The 19193-nt window shown below is 35.2% G+C and overlaps 1 protein-coding gene across 1 annotated transcript; it reads right to left on the bottom strand.

Moving 5' to 3' along the window:
• Nucleotides 1–976: 976 nt before the first annotated feature.
• On the bottom strand, nucleotides 977–17785 carry CCDC172 (coiled-coil domain containing 172). Its single transcript, XM_085583750.1, has 6 exons — nucleotides 17627–17785; nucleotides 17296–17516; nucleotides 14274–14415; nucleotides 12775–12940; nucleotides 10878–10979; nucleotides 977–10218 (listed from the first exon to the last, which is right to left on the bottom strand). The coding sequence occupies exons 1-6, from the start codon at nucleotides 17756–17758 to the stop codon at nucleotides 10073–10075; spliced, it is 909 nt and encodes a 302-aa protein (XP_085439876.1). The 5' UTR covers nucleotides 17759–17785; the 3' UTR covers nucleotides 977–10072.
• Between the last annotated feature and the right edge of the window lie 1408 nt (nucleotides 17786–19193).

The following is a 19193-nucleotide window of genomic DNA, read 5'->3' as shown; positions in this document are numbered from 1 at the left end:
CTTGAAATTGATTATAGGCCTGAGTAATGTAGATTCCTCAGGACTGTCATTCTGCTTGATGGTAGTGGCAGCTGTGTCTTTGTACAGATCAATCAGGGGCTCTAAAATGAACTTTTAAAACCTCTTTGTTTCCCAAAATGGACTTCAAAATTTTTTTTCTCTTTGTATTGTGACACAAACTGACAATCAAGAAACTTGAAGTTAGGACTGGCATTCAGAGAAAAACATGTTTTAGTAAGTTTTTGTAAGGAATTTGTGAGTGGACAAAATAAAATACTAGATGAAAGGATGTTATTATCATTTTATTTCTCCATACTCCCATCTTCCATTTAACTGGCAGCAGGAGGTAAAGGTTAATTTAGCTCCTAAATGCATAATCTTTTGCAGCTTTCAATAAACTAGCAATTTATATAAGTCCCCCCCACCCCACAATACATCTTTCTTCTGCTGAAAGCATATCTTTAAATTCGTCTTTGTGCTTTCCTTTTCTGTAGAAATTATATTCCTGGAAATTTGGAAATAAGCTGAAACAAATGAATATTGGTAAGTGTCTGCATCAAGAGGCTAACTAGGCATGTGCATAGTATAAAAAACTGCTTATCTAAAACCACTGCAAATCATCCTAAAGGACACCTCTAAAACTAAAATTATCAAACACTTAAAATATATAATGAAAATGGCATACCATTTGCAGAATTTCAATTTCTGTTTGAAGAGTCTCACAGACACTTTCCCAATTATCATCTTTGCATTTTTCCAACTCTTTCTTAAGTCTGTGTCCAAAAGCAAATAAATTTTCAGGTCAGAGAACTGTTGCTGGGTAACTTTTTTTTTCAGCTTTGGTCCCAATTCTCAATTTGACTTGTGTGAGAAAAGCCTCATTGATCTATTTTCCTGGTTAGGATTTAAGTTTGCTAGTTAGACAAATTTCTGGAATCTGTTGTTTCCATGAACTGTGAAAGATATATGGCATCATTTTCCTTATTTAAACATGTGAATTGGAATGGTGATACTTAGAAAGTAACATAAATTGCTGTTCTTATTTCTCCTGGGTATCTGCTTGTGGCCTCTGCTGGAGACAGAATGTTGGATAGATGGGTGCTCTGCTTTCCCTGGGCCAGCATTGTTCCAAAACCCTCCACAAACTCCACAGCTTTTTGCTCCTCTTCTCTCCACACTTTTCCCACTATTCCTCAGCACTTACTGTTTCCCAGTACTCCCAGCCAGGAGTTCTCAAATTTTTCTACCATAAGGATTACTTTTAATATAGATATTTCTTCATTCAGAAAGTCCTGCTCAAAAGAGATACCTCAGCTCTGCACATCAGTGACTGTAGTGGTTTAAATTATTACTTGGTAGGCCCAGAGAAATCTCTGGCAGAGCTTTCAGTAGTCTGATAAATACAAGGTGATGAGATTATACTGGGTCTTTTCATGGCTGTCAGAAGAAAAGCAAAATGACAGAGATAAAGTTGTTTACCCTTAATACAGTTTCAGGAAACAATCTGAATGTTCTGGAACATACAGACTGAAAATATTCTGCTTGTCATTAAATAGCCAAACCAATGCATTAAAGCAGGACTCTTTTTCTTCTGAAGTTGAAACAGAAGGTAGCAACTATTTTTGTTTTTATATATTATAATAGACAATAAATTATTTGACCTTATTATAGAGATGATGTACCTCTTTAGCTGTCCTAGTGAAAAGAGAGTTGGTTTTCTACACAGAAATGGCTTTATTAAAAGTTGTACCTTTAAGTAGAGGAATAGCTTAGTCAGTGTGCAGCTTTAGAACAACAGATTAAGACTAGATGTTAATTTTGCTGTTCCTGTGGAAAATGCAAATATCTTACCATCAATATGGAAAAAGTATGAGCTCCATATGCTTGTATTATAAAGCAGTAAATGTCCTTTCTTTCAGAAATATTTCTCATAATACAAGAATCAAAAGGAGAATTTTGACTGTGCTTCAAGAAATGAAATTTTCATTGCACTGTAGTACATCGTTAGTTTTCAGTCCATTTCATTGAGAGAAGTTCACTTCAAGGTCTAGGATCAGCTTGTGATCTTGATTAAATCTGCTTAACTTCATTGCCCTGTCTGCATTTTTCTCTCTGTGTTCTCTGCTAGTGTGATATTAGAACCCTAATTTGCTTGAGACAAACAAAAGCCCTACTCAGTTTAATTTACTTTAGGAAAAGACAGAGCATGCTAGTCTTAGAGAAAATGCCCTCCCATTGTCTTTCACACTGTAAAACTGATGCACAGCCTGTTTGCCACTTGTTAGCTCGGAATTATACCAGTCCATGCTAGGTTCACATTAGGGATAGAACAAGCAGAAGATAAGCAGTAGGAGTTGCTTATTTGTGTCTTGGGATTGTGAATTAATTTGTTGATGATGTACTTTGAAACTAACATTTTGAGTATGGATTTAAAATTTTATTTCAAATATTTTATAAGACTTGTAATGGTAGTGACAGCACAATTCCTCACGTAGCATCAGGTAGTGGTGATACAAGACATTCATTCAAATGTGGTGTTTAATTCTTACATTAATCAATTGATTCTGCTTTCAGGTCTTCCTTCTTTCTTATTTAGAAGCTAGATAATTACAGTATGTGCCAGGAATAATATACTCACAAAATAAGAGCTGTCTGTTAGGTTACAGTCTACAAAATTAATGCATTGGAGATGCCTGAGTTACTGAATAAATGATGAAGTTTTACCAGAAGGAATGTGAGACAATGGAACTATTAAAAAAAAAATGTTTAACCTGAAAGCAGATTCAGTTTTTTCATTTTACATTTAAGATAAGCAGGATATTCATATTCATCTTTCCAGTATCAGATTGAATGTGCAAACCAATTATTCATGAAACTACACTGTCTCGATAGAAGGCAGGTTTTCTGTCACCTTTGAAAATGGAAGAAGATGTAACTTTTGCTAGAACAAGGATTAATTTAACAATTATGCCCTTTTTATGACTATGAAAAAAGGCAGATCTCTTAGGAAAAATAATCTGAAAAATCACATTAGCATTTGGCTCCCCATGTCCTTTGGTTTTGTTTTATTTTTAGCATTTTGTTCTCCTTGCTGACAATAATATATAGCTTTAAAATAAGTCATTGCAGTGGACTAACAGTGTCTTGGCAAGTTACAGTATCACAGGCCCTAATGAACAGCTGGAGCTGAAATGCCACATTTGCAACAGCTAAACCTAGCCTTAAATCAAGTAGGTGGGAAAACAACATCAGCATTTTTTGGATGCTGTCTTGTCCTAGACTGAGCTCTGCTATCAATGACCCATTTTCCATTAGTCTTGAATGCTAGAAGTGACAGAGATGAAGAAGGAGGAGATCACTGAAGATGATCGATTCTGCAGCTCTGAAATGAGCCCAGCTATTAAATGTCATTGGCATTTGTGGTTGATACACATTCTTCTTGAATTTCAGCTCTATATGCACGTGGCAAGGAGGAAAAATAATTTGAAATCAATACATGCTGGTATTATAAATTGAACTATGAAGAAAATAATGTTATTGTCAAACAGGTCTCTCTGCAAATCATCCATAGATTCAAATTACTGGATCAAAACTTTAGTATCCAAAACTTGCATTCCAAGAATAATTTTACATTAGGTCTTAAAGGAGAAATAATTTCTGTAGAAGGTAGGGTTAATATATGATTTTAGAGTATTTTTTTCTAGTGGGGCTGAAAGACCCTACTTAATTGCTGTTGGAATTGCAGAAGGAGCAGACTGTCTCTTAGTTATGTTTAGCTGACACAAATACAAAGTCTTTTCCTTATTCTCCTTTTTGTCTTTGCCTTGTTTATGACCACCATTTTACTTTTTTAATCATAAATTGGAGGGAAAACATTGTGGTGTGTTATAAAACAGAATTGCGTGACACTAATATACAGGGTATAGAATGCATGGTACAAAATGAAATTCCTTAAGAAGCTATATATAATTTGAGAGTACATATCTTGATTTTCTGGGATTTCATAATGAATATAAGGACATACATTTATTAATATTTTAAGACTTTATTGGGACCGAAGAAAAGTATTGAAGACTTTAGTTTGTCTCAAGCTCAAGTAGAGATCAGACATTGAAGTAATTCTTAGGGATTAACACTGGAATTACATTACTGTGTATGTTTCTACAATGAGAGCAAGATTTTGCTGGTATTTACAATTTGCTGACACTACCAAACAGAATATGCTATTGATACTGTTGGAGAAGTCAATAAATTTCAGACTATTATCAATTGATTAAGGAAGAGAAAAAAAAAGTCCTAAATGGAATATAGTATCCCGAAATATAAAGTCAAGTACTTGAGTTACACAATTAAATATAAAAGTCTGTGCTTGATGGAGCAGGACAATAAAATTAAACAACTGATCTAATAGTAATCATAAAGTCTAGCAAGAAGATGAAGCATGAACACTAAGAAGGTACTAGACAACATAACAATGGAAATCAAGTGCAAATGAAAGGAAATTTAACTATTTTAAGTAAAATAAGAAATTTTCTGCTTTTGCTGTCCTGGATAAAATGTTAAATGTAAAATATATAGTTACCATTGATTAAAGCTTGCATTTTGTGAATGCTGTCAGGCACCTATTCATAAGCGTAGTTAGAGGTCTTGAAAAGTGTGGTGGTATTTTCCAAACACATAAAACATCACAAGACATATTTAAAGAATATATAATAGATGAATAAACATGGAAAGGTTAAGGCACACTAAATTGCACATTTAGAATGAGATTTGCTTTTGTGCAGACAACAAACCAAAGCTGGGTAGATTATTTTTCATTGGAACTGTAAGAATGAGTTACATAGGAAAGAAAAAATACACAAGCATGGATGTGAGATGTGAAATGAAATGTGTTTCTAGAGGTCAATTAGATTCCTATTGAAAGGCACGGAAAGTAAATAGGGGTCAATGGTTCTTCCAGTTCAATTATCTTGATTTTTCTATTGAATAGAGAAAATTAGATCTTTATCTGGATATATTAGTAGGGCTGATCTATTGCTGAAGTTACTATCTCTGTTATGTACTTCTTTCTTCATGTGTATAATACACTCAGAGCTAAAAAGGATTTAGAATTGTCCTTGTTTCATTCTGCTTTATGGGCTCTCCATGCTCTGCTCAACTTCCAGGTTGAATGAATCTTTTTTGATAAGTAGGTGAGAGATATGTACAAAGTATTTTTACACCCTCCTGGTGTTTTTTTGGAAATATCTCTTTCTTTTATCTCACCCAGAGCTATATTTTGTTTTGATGTTTATAGCTGTATTTTGTACACTGTCTGTATTTTGTACACGCTATGCTCAGACCTCTCTGCTTCCAGGTACCTGTTCTTGAAGTCCCTAATTGTGTGCAAGTAGATAAACTTACACTGTATACATCATATTCCTTCTCTTTTTAGTGACCCTTCTGCTAGGTGTAGAGTTTAATTATTTAAGATAATGTTGTCTTGAAACACGTTCTATTCTAAAGTCATTAATTAAAACATTAAGCAAGACCAACTGTGATTGTTGTTACCTTAGAGTTCCAGAATTTTAAATTGCTGACCTATGACTGTTCTTACTATTACACATTTCTTTACTTACTTTTTAAAGTATGTCTTCCCTAGGATAACAAGTATTTTTCCATGTGGGATAGCATCAAATACTTTATTAATATATAGATGGATGCTATTGGAAATTTCTTTGTCTAACCTATCTGTTGCCTTATCAAAGAAAGGTATCATTAGTCAGATTTGATCTGCTTTTTGTAAATCCATTCTGCAATTCATAATGGAAAGCTATTTTAACATAATTCAAGCTATAATAGTTCCACTAGGCACTGCTATTAAAAAGAAAAGCTCAAAAAATCAATGAGGAGATTGCCATTGAAAAACTCATTTTGAACCACATATATTACTCCAGAGACTGATATTTTCTGATTATAAAATTTAACATAAATTAAATAGCAAAAAAAAATATTTAACCCACCAGAAGAATTCATGGAGTGTAGGCAGTCTGTTGATTGCATGGACAATTTGTTGAGCTCTTAAGAATATATTTCCTGTATGATTTGTATGAAAGAAAAAATTACTTCTTCCTTCCTAAATTTGGTAATAGGGTTTCTTTTTCTGAATTATGAAGAATAAGAAGGAATACTATATTTTTAGGATTTAGACATGTCTACAAAGCGGTGAACTATTTACAAAGTAAGCAGATTTCATGCATTTCTTTTCTGCTACTTATTTTCTGAAGTAGAAGAGAAATTCATGTTTCAAATAAGCAGTTTATCCTTATTCTACTTTTTAAATAGGTTGAAAGATATCTATTTTAGGTAGAAATGCTCTGGTTTTAGTCTAAATGAACTTCAACTAAAATTTTTTCTAGGCTGTTTTACTTAAGGCAACACAAAAATTTAAAATTAAAATGTGAAAGAATAAATAATTAATACAGTAATTACAATGAATATAACAGTGAAATGCCATAGTTAGGAATTTACTGATATCAGTTAGTGTCTGTTTGACTCCTGCATGTTCCACTTAAGTGATGTTACTTGCTATCTGCCAGGGAAATGGGACTCCAGAGAGCTGATGCCAAAGTTCTTTCCTGCTGTTTTGTAGTTTGAGGATGGCATTGGCAGAGCAGATGATTAAAACAAGGCTTTTGATCTTAATTGCAGCTCTCTTTAGGGAAAAAACCAAAAACCTAAACCCCAAAAAAACCTAAACAAACAATCAAGCCCTATTTTCTTAAAAAATTTCCTGAATTATACACCTGTATCATGAGACTTTTATTTTCCAAGGTGCCTGCTAATTACATCTGTGCTTAACATTCCAATTCTGGTTGGATTTTTTTCTGCATCCAGTGTGGATCAGGACAAGCCTCTACAGCATCTCCAACAGCTGCTGAAATTACTGGTGTGTGCTTCTCATGACCCTTTAAAATTCTTTGATGGATTTCAGAGAAATTTTATGAAACTGCAGACGTGGTATGGGGCATTTTTCTCAGATCAAAGATGAATTGCTGTAATTTGAATTAGCTGGCTACGCTGTTCAGCTGAAATGCAATTTTCTTTTAGATATATACTTAATTGCAATGAAGATTCTTGCCTTGCCAGCTACTTTTGATATTGATTTTTAAGCTGGGACTAGGGATGTGATACAGTAACAGACTTGCAGGGTGATTTGGGAGCTACATATATCAGGTTATTGATGCTGACTGTCTCTCATGTTTGTTCTAAGGAAGCATCAAAAAAAAGGTATTTTTACCACTTAGAGTGGTGTGGTTTCCAGCTCTGTAAAAAATCAGATTTTGTTCTATTTATTCCTATGCTATATCATAGGAAAAAAATGTATATTTCTGACCCACATTACATGTGTCAAAATATTATCATCTTTAGGTGTAATAAAAATGATTGTCAGTGAAAACTAGAATTTTATTCTTGCAATAAACTCTGTATGGTGATAAAAAACCTGATTTTGTTAGGCTAAAAAGAGTAGTTTTTCAGATATAGAAGGTTCAAAACCATTGATTTTTACATGACCAAAATTGACTCCTATTAAGATATACACAAGTATATGAGTGTATCTTGAGAAGGAGAACCTTCAAGGATGAAAACTATGCAACCTCTCTGAGCAAGCTGTGCCTCCTCATGATAAGAATGCTTTTTCCTTAAATTCACTCCAAATCCTCTTGTTTCAACTTCCACTTTATGCCTTTTGTTCTCTTGCTGTGCAGCACTGTGCAGATTCTGGCTCCATCCTCTTGATGATACAGAGGTAGCAGAGAGTAGTCAGATACCCTCCAGGGGACTATTTATATACTGCACAATTTACAGTGTCTAATACTTTAAATCCCCTTTTATTCTTTTAATTCAGTAGTTCAAACCAAGAAGTGATGAGTAGGCTTTGTTAAATTGGGAAAAAAAAAAAAAAAAGCCCCAAACAACTGCTAGAGTTGTATGAGTCTGATAAAGTTGGGGTGGTTGTAAAGAGCCCAGCAGTGACATAGAGAAGCAGACAAATGAGGATTGTCTGCTTGGCTCCACTGAAAAGCAGAATCTCTTAGTGCTGACATGGAAATACAGCAGCACAATTCTATTGCTTCTGGCATCTGAGTTAACTTTTTCAGAGCTATCTCTCTCTGTGAAGCATTGAGCTTTTCTGATCAAAAGCAAGTGCAAGATAAAAATATGATTAGGCAAATCTGTCTTAAACTTTTTCCAGTATCTGAAATGAAAAAAAAGTTTCAATTTTAAGAAAATGTGTTGAGTATATTGCTAGACTTCAAGAAGGGCTTGCATTTTGTGATAGCAGTAATAGCATAGGAGCACTTTATATTTTGCACTACATGCAATTATCAAATAATGTTAGCTTATCTTGACCATAAAAGGAGGCATTTCATGAAATAAGAAAATCTCATCATCCTTCTTGCCTTGGTTGTAAATGACACTCGCTGATTTTGCAGTTAATAGAGTTTAATATGTTTTAACCAGTTTTTCACTCAGAGAAAACCAAACTGTCATTCTGAAGAGCTGGGAGTTAATTTCACTGCCTAGAAGGACACATATGGATTTGATTGATCCTCAGGATCTCAGTGGCAGAGCTGGGGATTAAAAGTATGATAATGTAGGCTACTTCTGTACCTTCCACACAGGAAACCTACTATAGAAAACGAATTACACAAATTTGGATATTCAGTGGCATCATGGCAGTAAACTATTCCAAGGGAAGTATGTTATTTGGAAGGAAGCTGACAGCCTCGTGTATCACCAACCCCAATATATCATGATTGAATGAATAATGGAAAGGAGTGAAATATAATGTGCTGTCCTGGAGAATCGTTACTGTTATTATTATTTACACTGTGTCTTCTATGTATATGTTGAATGCAAATTTTTTGCTACTGTATGCAGGATTGTGAGCTAATTAATTTTTATGCTGAGGGGATTTTGGCCATGTCTCAACACTGTGTAAGAGGTTGAAGAGAGTTAGTAATAGGGCTGATATATCATTTTCTTTCAAAAACCGATATTCAGCAAAAAATGGGTCATTACCAAATCGTCTTTCAGAAAATTGCTCAGGGTTCTTTGCAAAGTTATAACTTTCCATTGAAAGTTTTCAGATTAAAAAAATTCCCATTATATTTATTTATTTTTGTCAAAAGCTTATTGATATATAGGAAAAAACCCTCTGGTGGTATTATAAATTGTGTTTTCCTCAATTTCTGTTAGAGAATCTTTTGGTCTAGCTTTAAAAGGAGTTCCTTTGCATTGTCTATTAATTATTTTTAAATATTCCCAGTCACTTTCATCTGGCCCATCATAAAATAGCAAAAAGGTAGTCAATTATGTGATATAGGGCTTTCTGCATTCAGAGATTTAAAAAAAAAAAAAAAACAACCCTTACATTATTTTCTGTGAAGTGAAAGCCTAATGTGTCACTTAAACAAACTGACAAGAAACAAACTGTCACCACTCAGATCCTGAGAAGAAAACTTCACTATTACGGGAGGCTGTGCAAGGTCTTTTCTGTCTTAGTTAAATCTTCAAATTTTTTTTTTTAAACCAGCTTAATTAGAAGGCAAACTAGAACTGAGAGCAGAGATCATAGAGAAAACAAATTTGCATTTGGTTGCTCCAATGGAGACCCAGCTAACCAAGGAGGCTACTGTGGCCAGCCCAGTGCATTGCAATGGACTCTGCCCAGCCAGGCAGCAGAAATAAGTTTAGCACTGGGCAGTTTGTCAGTGCTTTGTGCACCAGCACCACTTTTACAAGAGCTCAGGAACTGATTCTCCACCCAGGCAGCAGCAGTTTGCTCTTCCTTTGGGTTTGACTGACACCCCTGCAAACCCTTGCAGTTTTGAGTTCATTGGGGTGTGTATGTGAGGGTGAAATGCTGGAATCAACAACAGGACTTGGGGCTATCTAATAAAAAATGAACAGTTCTGCCAATTTCAGAAGGAATGTTGTATATGAAAGATAAAATAGTCATTGTTACCAGGACTAGACTGCAGTTACACTCCTAAAATTAAATTAAGTACTAATTAACATGAGGCTTTTACCTTAAACATTCAGGATCGGTCTGAGGTTTTTCAGTAACTTGGAGTTTTTCTGCTTCTAAATTCTTCGTCATTCTTTCTGTTTCCCTGATTACTTTCTCAAGGTCTAAACATGAAATCAGAATTACCCTATAAATATATATTAATCATCCATATCCTAGGACCTTCTACATATTCTAAATTTATATTTTCTAATATTTCTTCATGAAATTCTTTGATGGGTTAAGGCATCTAAAAAAGAAATTTATTTTATTATTATTGTAATTGCATATTGCAATCTAGAAAATTTCATTCATTTTCCCAAACAATTTAGGATCATATTTACTGCTTTTCTTAGCTCTTACTGTGACACTTACATAGAGGTAAAAGAAGATACTCAAACACTCATTTACATTATTTTATTTCAGATTTCAGAGTATTCTATATTGCTATGATCACCTTTGACACAGAGGATTTTAAACAGTATTTATGTTGATTTTAAGTTCCTTGAAACATTAAATATTAAATTCTACATTTAAGTATATGACTTACTGGCAAAAGCAAAACTTTCTTTGATATTTATGGCTCATGATTCAGCAGATCTCTGGACCTCAGTATCAATGACATTTAAATTAAATATCATTGAAATCCATAATATTTGTTATAAGCATGTTTAAAAATGATATATCAAATATTGTAAAAATAAATTAAAATATTGTTACTGTGATTCCTTTTGCTTGAGAAAAGAAAATTGACAACAAACATTTTTCAAAAGTGTTTGTCAAGCCAGAAATAATTATCACAAGAAATAGTAATCAGGCACACCTTTGAGCTCACTTTGGAGAGTAAATAAATCCTCCTTTAATTCATTCTTCTGCAGCTGGAGTGCATTTAACTGAACATTTTTATGTTCCATTGACTCCATTTCTAAGAAAAAATAATTTTTAAATTAAAATACATTGCAGTTTTAGCATTCATGATACAATCTTAAATATTCTTAACTACTTCTACCAATCTTCAGCTAGTCAAAAGAACCTTAAATATAAAACCAAAATAAACTAAAATAATTCATATATAACACAGTTCATAGGAAATTATGTCATATAATGTATTCATAGCTATGAAAGAAATATTTTTTTAATGCTATTGAGCCGTTCAGCATATTTTGTTGACTGGGCATAAAAAGAATGTTTTGAATGTTTTGCTTTACAGTTAATTCAGATATAAAAAAAGGAAGATGATTGAATAGGTGGAGAACAGACATATCTCATCAGGACTGAAAAAAACCCAACTTCTTAGTATTTTTGTTGTTATATAAATTTGAACCTTACTATTAGACAGCATCTGGAATTAATTGTGATTTTTTTTTGTACCAGTTGGAGGTCCTCACATAATTTTCTTGTTATGAGTTGCTTAAACTTTTCACTTCAGAGTTTTCACTGTTCCCAGGAGTGTAGCAAACAAAAAGACAGACAAGTTGTACCTCAAGAAAGATGCAATTAAAAGATGGAACTGAGATGGCAACTGAATTTGGAGAAGAATTTTGGTCACCTTTCAGGTACTTCTGATCATTTAACTGCCCAGTTCTGCTTGAATATGTAAAAATTAAATGCTAAAAGTAGCATTCAACACCAAATAGAGACTTTTCAGTTGTAGAATAGTATCTTAGCCACAGGAAATAAGAAAGAAGGTGCTACCAAGTGCAAACTCCAGCGGAAATGCTGGTTTGACCTTTTTTTGATAACCTTGGTAATGGACACTCCTAATTGCTTTGGTAATGGAGTCTTGTAAAGCAGAGAGCTTCAGTTGTCCACTGTTGTTAGAAAGATTCTAAGCTGTCAGACAGACTCCTTTATTGTGCTTTACACTTGTTACTTTTTATTCAGTTCACTACAGGTATAGAGAATATATTTATTTCCTTTCTACAGCATACTTACACAATTTGAAGACCAATAGCCATCTTTCATCAGTGTTCTCCTTAATAGCTTAAATAGTCCCAATTCTTTCATTTTCCTCCTTCTCATGTGCTCCAGAACTCTGATCACTCTCACTGGTCCTATGTGGATTCTCTCCAGCTGTTCCACACTTTTTTTAAGTTTAAGATCAAAATGAGATGCACAACACTCCAGTTCAGAACTTAACTGCCCCAAATAGAATGAGGAATTATTTTCACGTGTTAGAGGTCAGAATTTTGTTTGTGTCTCAGTGTGGTGTTGGCATTTTGATGTCGTTGACTCATGTTCAGCCTGTGATCCATGACGACCCCGAATTCCTTGTGGAAGGACTGCCCTGCAGTGTGACCCTGAGAGATCCCATACTCTGTACCTTCACTGAAAATCAAGCTACACTGTGGCAGTAAAGAACCAATCCTACAGGACATCTGTGTATACAATTCTTTTGAAGCTAAGGAATTCTCAACCACAGGTGATTCTAAACCTAATTCGGTCTCTGTGTACGACTGTGAACTCTGTGCTGGCTGAATTGGGATTTGCCTCTTTAGCTTGGCTCCTTCTCCTCACAATGCCCACATCAGAAAGGCTGAAGAGGACAGGGGACAGAAGAGCCTTTAATTAGGCTTGTTATGTCAGACCACACTCTTTCAGTTCAGTGCTAAAAGGAAGCTCCAGACAGTTGGGGAATGAAATTAAAATTACTGGTTTGCACAGCTGTATTTTTTCGGTTTGTGTTAATCCAAGATAAACTGGTTTAATATAAAACTTACCATTTTTCAACAGAGCTGCCTCATTCTCTAAATCATTTATTTCAGTCTTGACTTTCTTTTTAATATGAAGATCTCTATTACTTGTTAGTCCATATTCATTGTTAAACTCTGTTATTTCTCTGGTAAAATTATCTTCCTCTTCAGTAATTTTTTTCTTTGCATCTGCCTGAAAAAAAGAAAGGGAAGACTGAATGTTCAGGTGAAAAAAATGAAAGTCTTTGTTAAGCTAGGCAGATTGGGACACACTGTTGTTTTATATCCTTAAATTTGTAGTAGAAAAGTAAATAAACAAAAAATAAATCTAAAAGTAAAGAAAATATTTACTTTTTCTTATAGGAACATGAAAATAGGCTACCAATCTATCATTATGCCTGTTATTTTAAACATTTTTTCCCTGCAAAAATGAAGGGTCTATTCTTGCTAACAGAGCATTTAAAAAATCACTACATTATAATATAGACTTGAACAAGGAGATTTTCAGTTCAACTCTCATATTGAAATTAGAAAATTCTGTTTACAGTTACTAGCATAGTATAGCAGCTCTTTTTCTCTAGCTTGTTATTAAACTAAATAAAAGTGTTTAACCCTCTACAGAATGCAGATGTACTTTAACTCCCTTTACAACTACCAAGAATGCTATTGTTGACAGAAAATCACAATTCAATTTTCTGGGAAAAAATTTTCAAAAGAGTAAGGTTATATTAAATTTCTTCTAAGAAGCCTTAATTGATTGCTGAATTAAATAAAAGATAACATATATCAAACTTCACACATATACTGGGAATACTTTGGGTGACGCAGAACTAAAAAGATACCTGCCTAAAGATTTAGTACTGGTGATTTGTACTGAATGTTTGAAATTTAGCTCTGCTGGTTTAAAGGGCAAATATATATACAGAAAAGACTGCTCCTCTGTGGCATTTCTTCATATGTACAGATCCAAGAAGCCTCAACAAAGTAAGAGGAAGGCAATAGTCAAGTCAGAATCAGAGAACTGGAAAACTGGTAAGTAGCTACCTTTGAAGAGTGGTGAGGTGTGTCTGGCACCAAAGAGATTGTGTGTTATGTCAGGATTGCTAAACTGTCCACATTTGCTAAAATGTGGTGTGGGCCTCCCTGGGGTTTTCCTTTGATGATTTTCAATATATTTTACAGTGGATGAGGCAATCCAATTTAAGGTGAGGCTTCTGTAGCTTACTTTTACAAAGGAAATAATCTGTCAGAATTGGAGTTCACTCCTACAACAGCAAATATTAGAAAATGAAGTCAAGAATATAAAATCAACTTTGGAGATAAAATGCAGCAAACACTACCAGATCATGGTTTAAATGAAATGTGAGAATTTATCTAAGTTTACATTGTTACATATATTAATATAAAAAAAATGAAAACTTTTTGATTAAAACATTAGCTTTTCCAGATTTTCAAATTTTAAAACTGATTGCTCTTGTACAATAGAAAAGAGCTGTGTGATGTGAATATCACAGCTGGAAACATACCATGATTTTAAGAAGACTGGTTCTTTGATTAATAAGTTCAGCTTTTTGTTTTTCTAAGCTGTCTTCTTGTTTCTTCAGTATTTCTACATTGAACTGCTTTACAGACAGATGCTGAACCTTCCAAAAGGGAAAAAAAAAGTAAAGTTACTGTTTAATTGTTTCATATACTCTGAAATTGTACACAAGGATCTTGGTCCAGTTTAAAAAGAGTTGGCACAGCTGCTGGACTAACGAAAACATAACAGCTCCTTTTTTTTTCCTCAGTAAATTTTCAGTATACTGCTAAGATTTTGAGAAGTCTCTCTTCTTTGAAAGACTCATTCATTTAGTGTTGTTCTATCATTATAAATTGGCATTTTAAAATCTGCTAGGTTTAGAAGAAATTTTTTCCAGAAAACATATTGACCACATGGGATCCTTTAGCCAACATAATCTACTGTCCTCCATGTCACTGTGTAAAGCTCATAATGAATCAAATGAGAAAATAGTATCAAAATAATATCAGGGGGACAGGGGTCCAGCATCCTGGTTTTGGCTGAATGGCTGTACAAGTCATGCACTCTGCAGTGCTGCTATGGAATGTGCAAAGGAGAGCAGGATATTTTTCTGAGCACAATTTCTGGAATTTTTAGCTGAGGAAGGATAATGGGAATTAGCTCACTGGTTATTGGTAGTTTGATCATAAACCCCCCAAGCCCTAAACCTCACTTTTGCACCTAGGTTTATTTAGAGATTTATTAATTTTAACAATTACTTTATCTGATAGGAGGGTATGCTGTTCAACCACTGCCTTTTCAAAATTTGCTGAAGACTTCTCATTTTTCTAGCACACCTACTGTATCATCATCTAACCAAAGTGCAGATATGTGTTGGGATAAACTAATAAACTATAATAATAACAAATAGGTAATAGCTAAGTGTTGTAGAGTCTTAAGGGAGGAGAATAATTTATTTGATGGAGTGTCAAGTTCTCTTGACTCACAGCAATGACTAGGGGAAAGCAAAGCAAAGATTTGCCTACAGAGAGTAAAGGCACAGGGTCAGGAATTAAATTGGACAGTCAAGCTGATACACAAGTGTTTGTGTGTGTAGAAGCAGAAAAGACCAAATAAGAGTGATATTACAGTGGTAAAAAATGAAAATATTTTGAAGATAAATAATGCACATGATTGTGGAAAGGGCACAGATGAAGTGCATTTGATCAAAATAGGAGGATAGTGGAATGAAATGCCCAAAGACTGCAATGTGAGTGTTTGAAAGGAAAGGACTAGATTTTTTTCCTCGTCCCTGATATGTCCAGCATGCTAAGTTTGCCAGTCAGAATTTATTTTACATGTTAATTCAAAGAAAGTAGGTGGTCTTACACCACTATATTTGTAATAACTAAAAATAGTTATTTGCACATAACTAGCTTCAGTCTAGTTTCTTCAAGTTGCCAAAATTCATCTATGCATTTGTAACCAATTCTTAAAAAAAGTCATTGAGGGACAAACAGTAAAATGCTGTAATTTGGGTTCTAATTACATGCTACCTGGTTTTACAGAAGAGAGGGGAAAGCTGCATTTCCTAGGACTCTGATTGACCACAGGCAGTGTCTGTGAAATAGATGTCAAAAAACTTCTGAACTGTCTCATCATCTTGGTCAGGCATCAGGTGCTGAGAATGTATATGGTTGGATATGTGTGCTTGTAAAGAACTGCAGTTATTTGATGTGGGATAAATTGAACAGCATTATCTAATACTATTTGAATTACATGAACTATTCCACTTTTTCTGTATCATTTCCTATCTATAAATGAATCAACATCAGACTAGGCAAGCAAGTAAAATGTATTTTCATGGACATCACTGAGAATGTCATTAATACTAGTCAGTAAAGCACATAAAATTTAATTAGATGTAGTTCTTCAGCTCTTCCATTAGTCATTTACAATAATGGCTCCACTCTCAGAACCTTCTGTACCTACCACATAAACCTTGATTATAAATCACAATGCATCAATAGCAAATTAGTAGTATAAACATAAAATTGTGATATTCGTAAATAAACTTATGAATAGGACTACTGAGGACTTCACCTAACAAGCAACATCCAGATATAATCTGTGTTGGATAAATAAGTTACTATTTTAAAGCACCTTTGGGCTCTGAGATTGTGGCATGCATAAATGTGAGTGTCTGAATAACTGCCTACATGATTATAGTGTCAATTTGCAACCAGTAAATATTTGTAAATAAGTTCTATTCTGATCTCAGCAATGTTGATGTATATATATTATATAGTCTGTTACAAAAGGCAGAAGAGACTGTTTTAGGAAGGATGAAAGTCATCCCCCAAACATTTATTTTCACAACTAGATGAGGCAATCTCCCAAAGGTTCTTGAAGTTGTTTATTTAAATTATAGGATCCAGCAGCTCTGACTTCAAAGGAGGCTCCACATGCTTTCCTGTTGTGAACACACATTCTGTCAGCACAGATACTTAAGAGCACAGGGGAGGGTATTTAGACTTCATTTTCAGACACAAGCAAATAGATTTTTAAATAATTCTCAACCACAGGTGTTGTTGATAAAAAAACTCTGCAAAACCAGTGGCTTAATCTGAAAACACATTTGAAGTTTGATTAAATGGAAAGAGTATTAAAATCACTAAAAAGATTCAGAAACTTTCCTCTATCTTTGGCCTCCCTAGGAAAACACTTAGGGCTTGTAAGCCTTAACTGTAAGCTCACAGAAAGATCTTCAGCATATGACTTAAGATACTGTGAAATAAATATAGGGAATGTTTCCATGTATTTTCTGTGAAAGGCCATTAATAAATGGCACTGGGCAACCAAGGGATGGCTTCTGCACACTGGAGGAAAGTGCTGTAACAAGTTGTAAGACTGTTAAAATGGGGTCTGGCCCCAAAAGTCAGCCTGCCCTGAACACAGCCAGGGTGAGATCTGTGGGAGGAAGGATGTTGACAGACACATTTTTAATTCAGAAAGGCACAGTGCAGGTTTCTTCCATGCTGTGCTACTCAGCAGGTGAAGCACTTCCTCGAAAGTGCTTATTCCTGAAAGAATAGGTCGTATCTTTGTAAACACAACATATTTCATTATTATGTACACTATAAATATGCCTGCTCACCTTGGTCTCTAAGTTAATTTTTGCAGCGCTCAGCTCTTCTTTTATTTGGTTCATTTTTTCATAACTTCTATTTATGTCACATTTAGCTGCAAGACAACAAAAACCTGTAAGAGTATGTGCTCAGTTTGTAAACGTTGCATCCTTACAGAAAGGTGCTGGTGGCCAGAACCAGCCATGCTGGCTCTGCCGAGCTTTCCCTGGCACCAGTCCCCTCAGGACACCTCTGTGGGACTCATCCTCCAGGAATGGCGAGGCCCCTCAGGATGGGGCTGACCTTGTTGGATGAAGCTCCTCTTCTCCCTCGCCTGCTTCTCCGTGAACTGAATTTGCTGGAACAAAGCGTTCAGGTTCATTCCTGCCTTCTGGTGGGGCTCCGTGGGCTGAGCTCTTGGTGAGGGCTCCGGGAGGGTCCCCACAGCCCTGCCCTCAGCCCTCAGCCCCGGCCTCGGCTCCCTGCGCCTGCGACAGAGCTCTGGGGACACGGATGAGGGACACGGATGAGGGACACGGATGAGGGGCACGGATGAGGGACACGGATGAGGGACACGGATGAGGGGACACGGCTGAGGGGACACGGCTGAGGCGACATGGGGACAGAGAGGGAGGTGAGGGTTTGCCACCCTTTTTGCAGAAAGGATGGAAAGAGCAAGCCTCAAGCAGAGGGAAATGTGGGGGAGCCCACTGGGAATGGGAACACACAGGCAGCACGGTACGAGCAGAAGGTGTTTGGTAAGGAAAAAGTTGGCACTGAATCGTGTGAAACATGGGCACATCTGTCAAGCTGGTCCTGACTCAGGATCTGAGGGGTTTTGGTCAAACAACTCTGGCTTTTTAAATTCTCTAGGACCATGTTCTCCATACTGCTTTTCTGTCATTCAGAAGCTGTTTTTTCTCTACCGCTTCCTTTCTCTATGGAGTGACCACTGTTTTTTCTAAATGTTTCATCTGCTCAGATTTACTTATCTTTTGAAGACTGATGTCTAACCTGAGAAATTAAGGAAATAGTCTAAAAGCTGCTGTCACACAGGAGAACATGGTCAGGTTAACTCCATGGAACTTACAGTGATTAGACTCACCGTGAGTGTAAAATGGGCAGTGTTTCTGTTCCAGTTAGTCCCAGTAAGCAAAGATCACAACACAGCCTGTTTTATGCTCTTCTGGAGCATAATTGTGTAAAAATTTACAATGCTCTGAGTTCCTGCAAAGTTCTGGATTTTACATTACACCTGGAAATGTAAGTACCTGGTTGAAAATATAATTCACATTACACAATTTACTTTTACGTCTTGGAAAGGATTGACTACATTCCCTGTGGAGAATAACTATGTGAAGTTTGCCTATTTGCTGTGAGGCAGAAAAAGCCTGGAGGAATGAAACTTTATAGATTTCCAGCCTTTTTAACACTGAAAAATATTAGGATTATTGATAGTCTTGTGTTATAGTTTTCCTCAGAGGAGATATTGTCTTAGCATAGACTCCAGCAGCAAAGTTCAAAAATTAGAAAATCTTTGACCATCAAAAACCAAAACAATATACATGAGAGTACAAATGTCTCATTAGTAAAAAACCTGTTCTAAGTTAGCAGAATGCAACAGAATCCTGGAAAAATCTTATAGCATTTACTGCTTAAAAGGCACCATGTTACAGCTCGTAATGTGTTAGAAAATTATGTTTTTTAAAGGGAAGACATCACTCTAAGAAAGAAAACGTGGGTTCTGATGAAATTTAAAACCCTGAAACTAGCACATTATGTTGCAGGAAATGCAATTATTTTTTTTTAAATGGCAC

This window comes from Lonchura striata, chromosome 6 (assembly GCF_050655825.1).
Source record: "Lonchura striata isolate lonStrDom1 chromosome 6, ASM5065582v1, whole genome shotgun sequence".
Classification (NCBI taxonomy): domain Eukaryota; kingdom Metazoa; phylum Chordata; class Aves; order Passeriformes; family Estrildidae; genus Lonchura; species Lonchura striata.
This window is presented reverse-complemented; position numbering and strand designations above follow the sequence as displayed.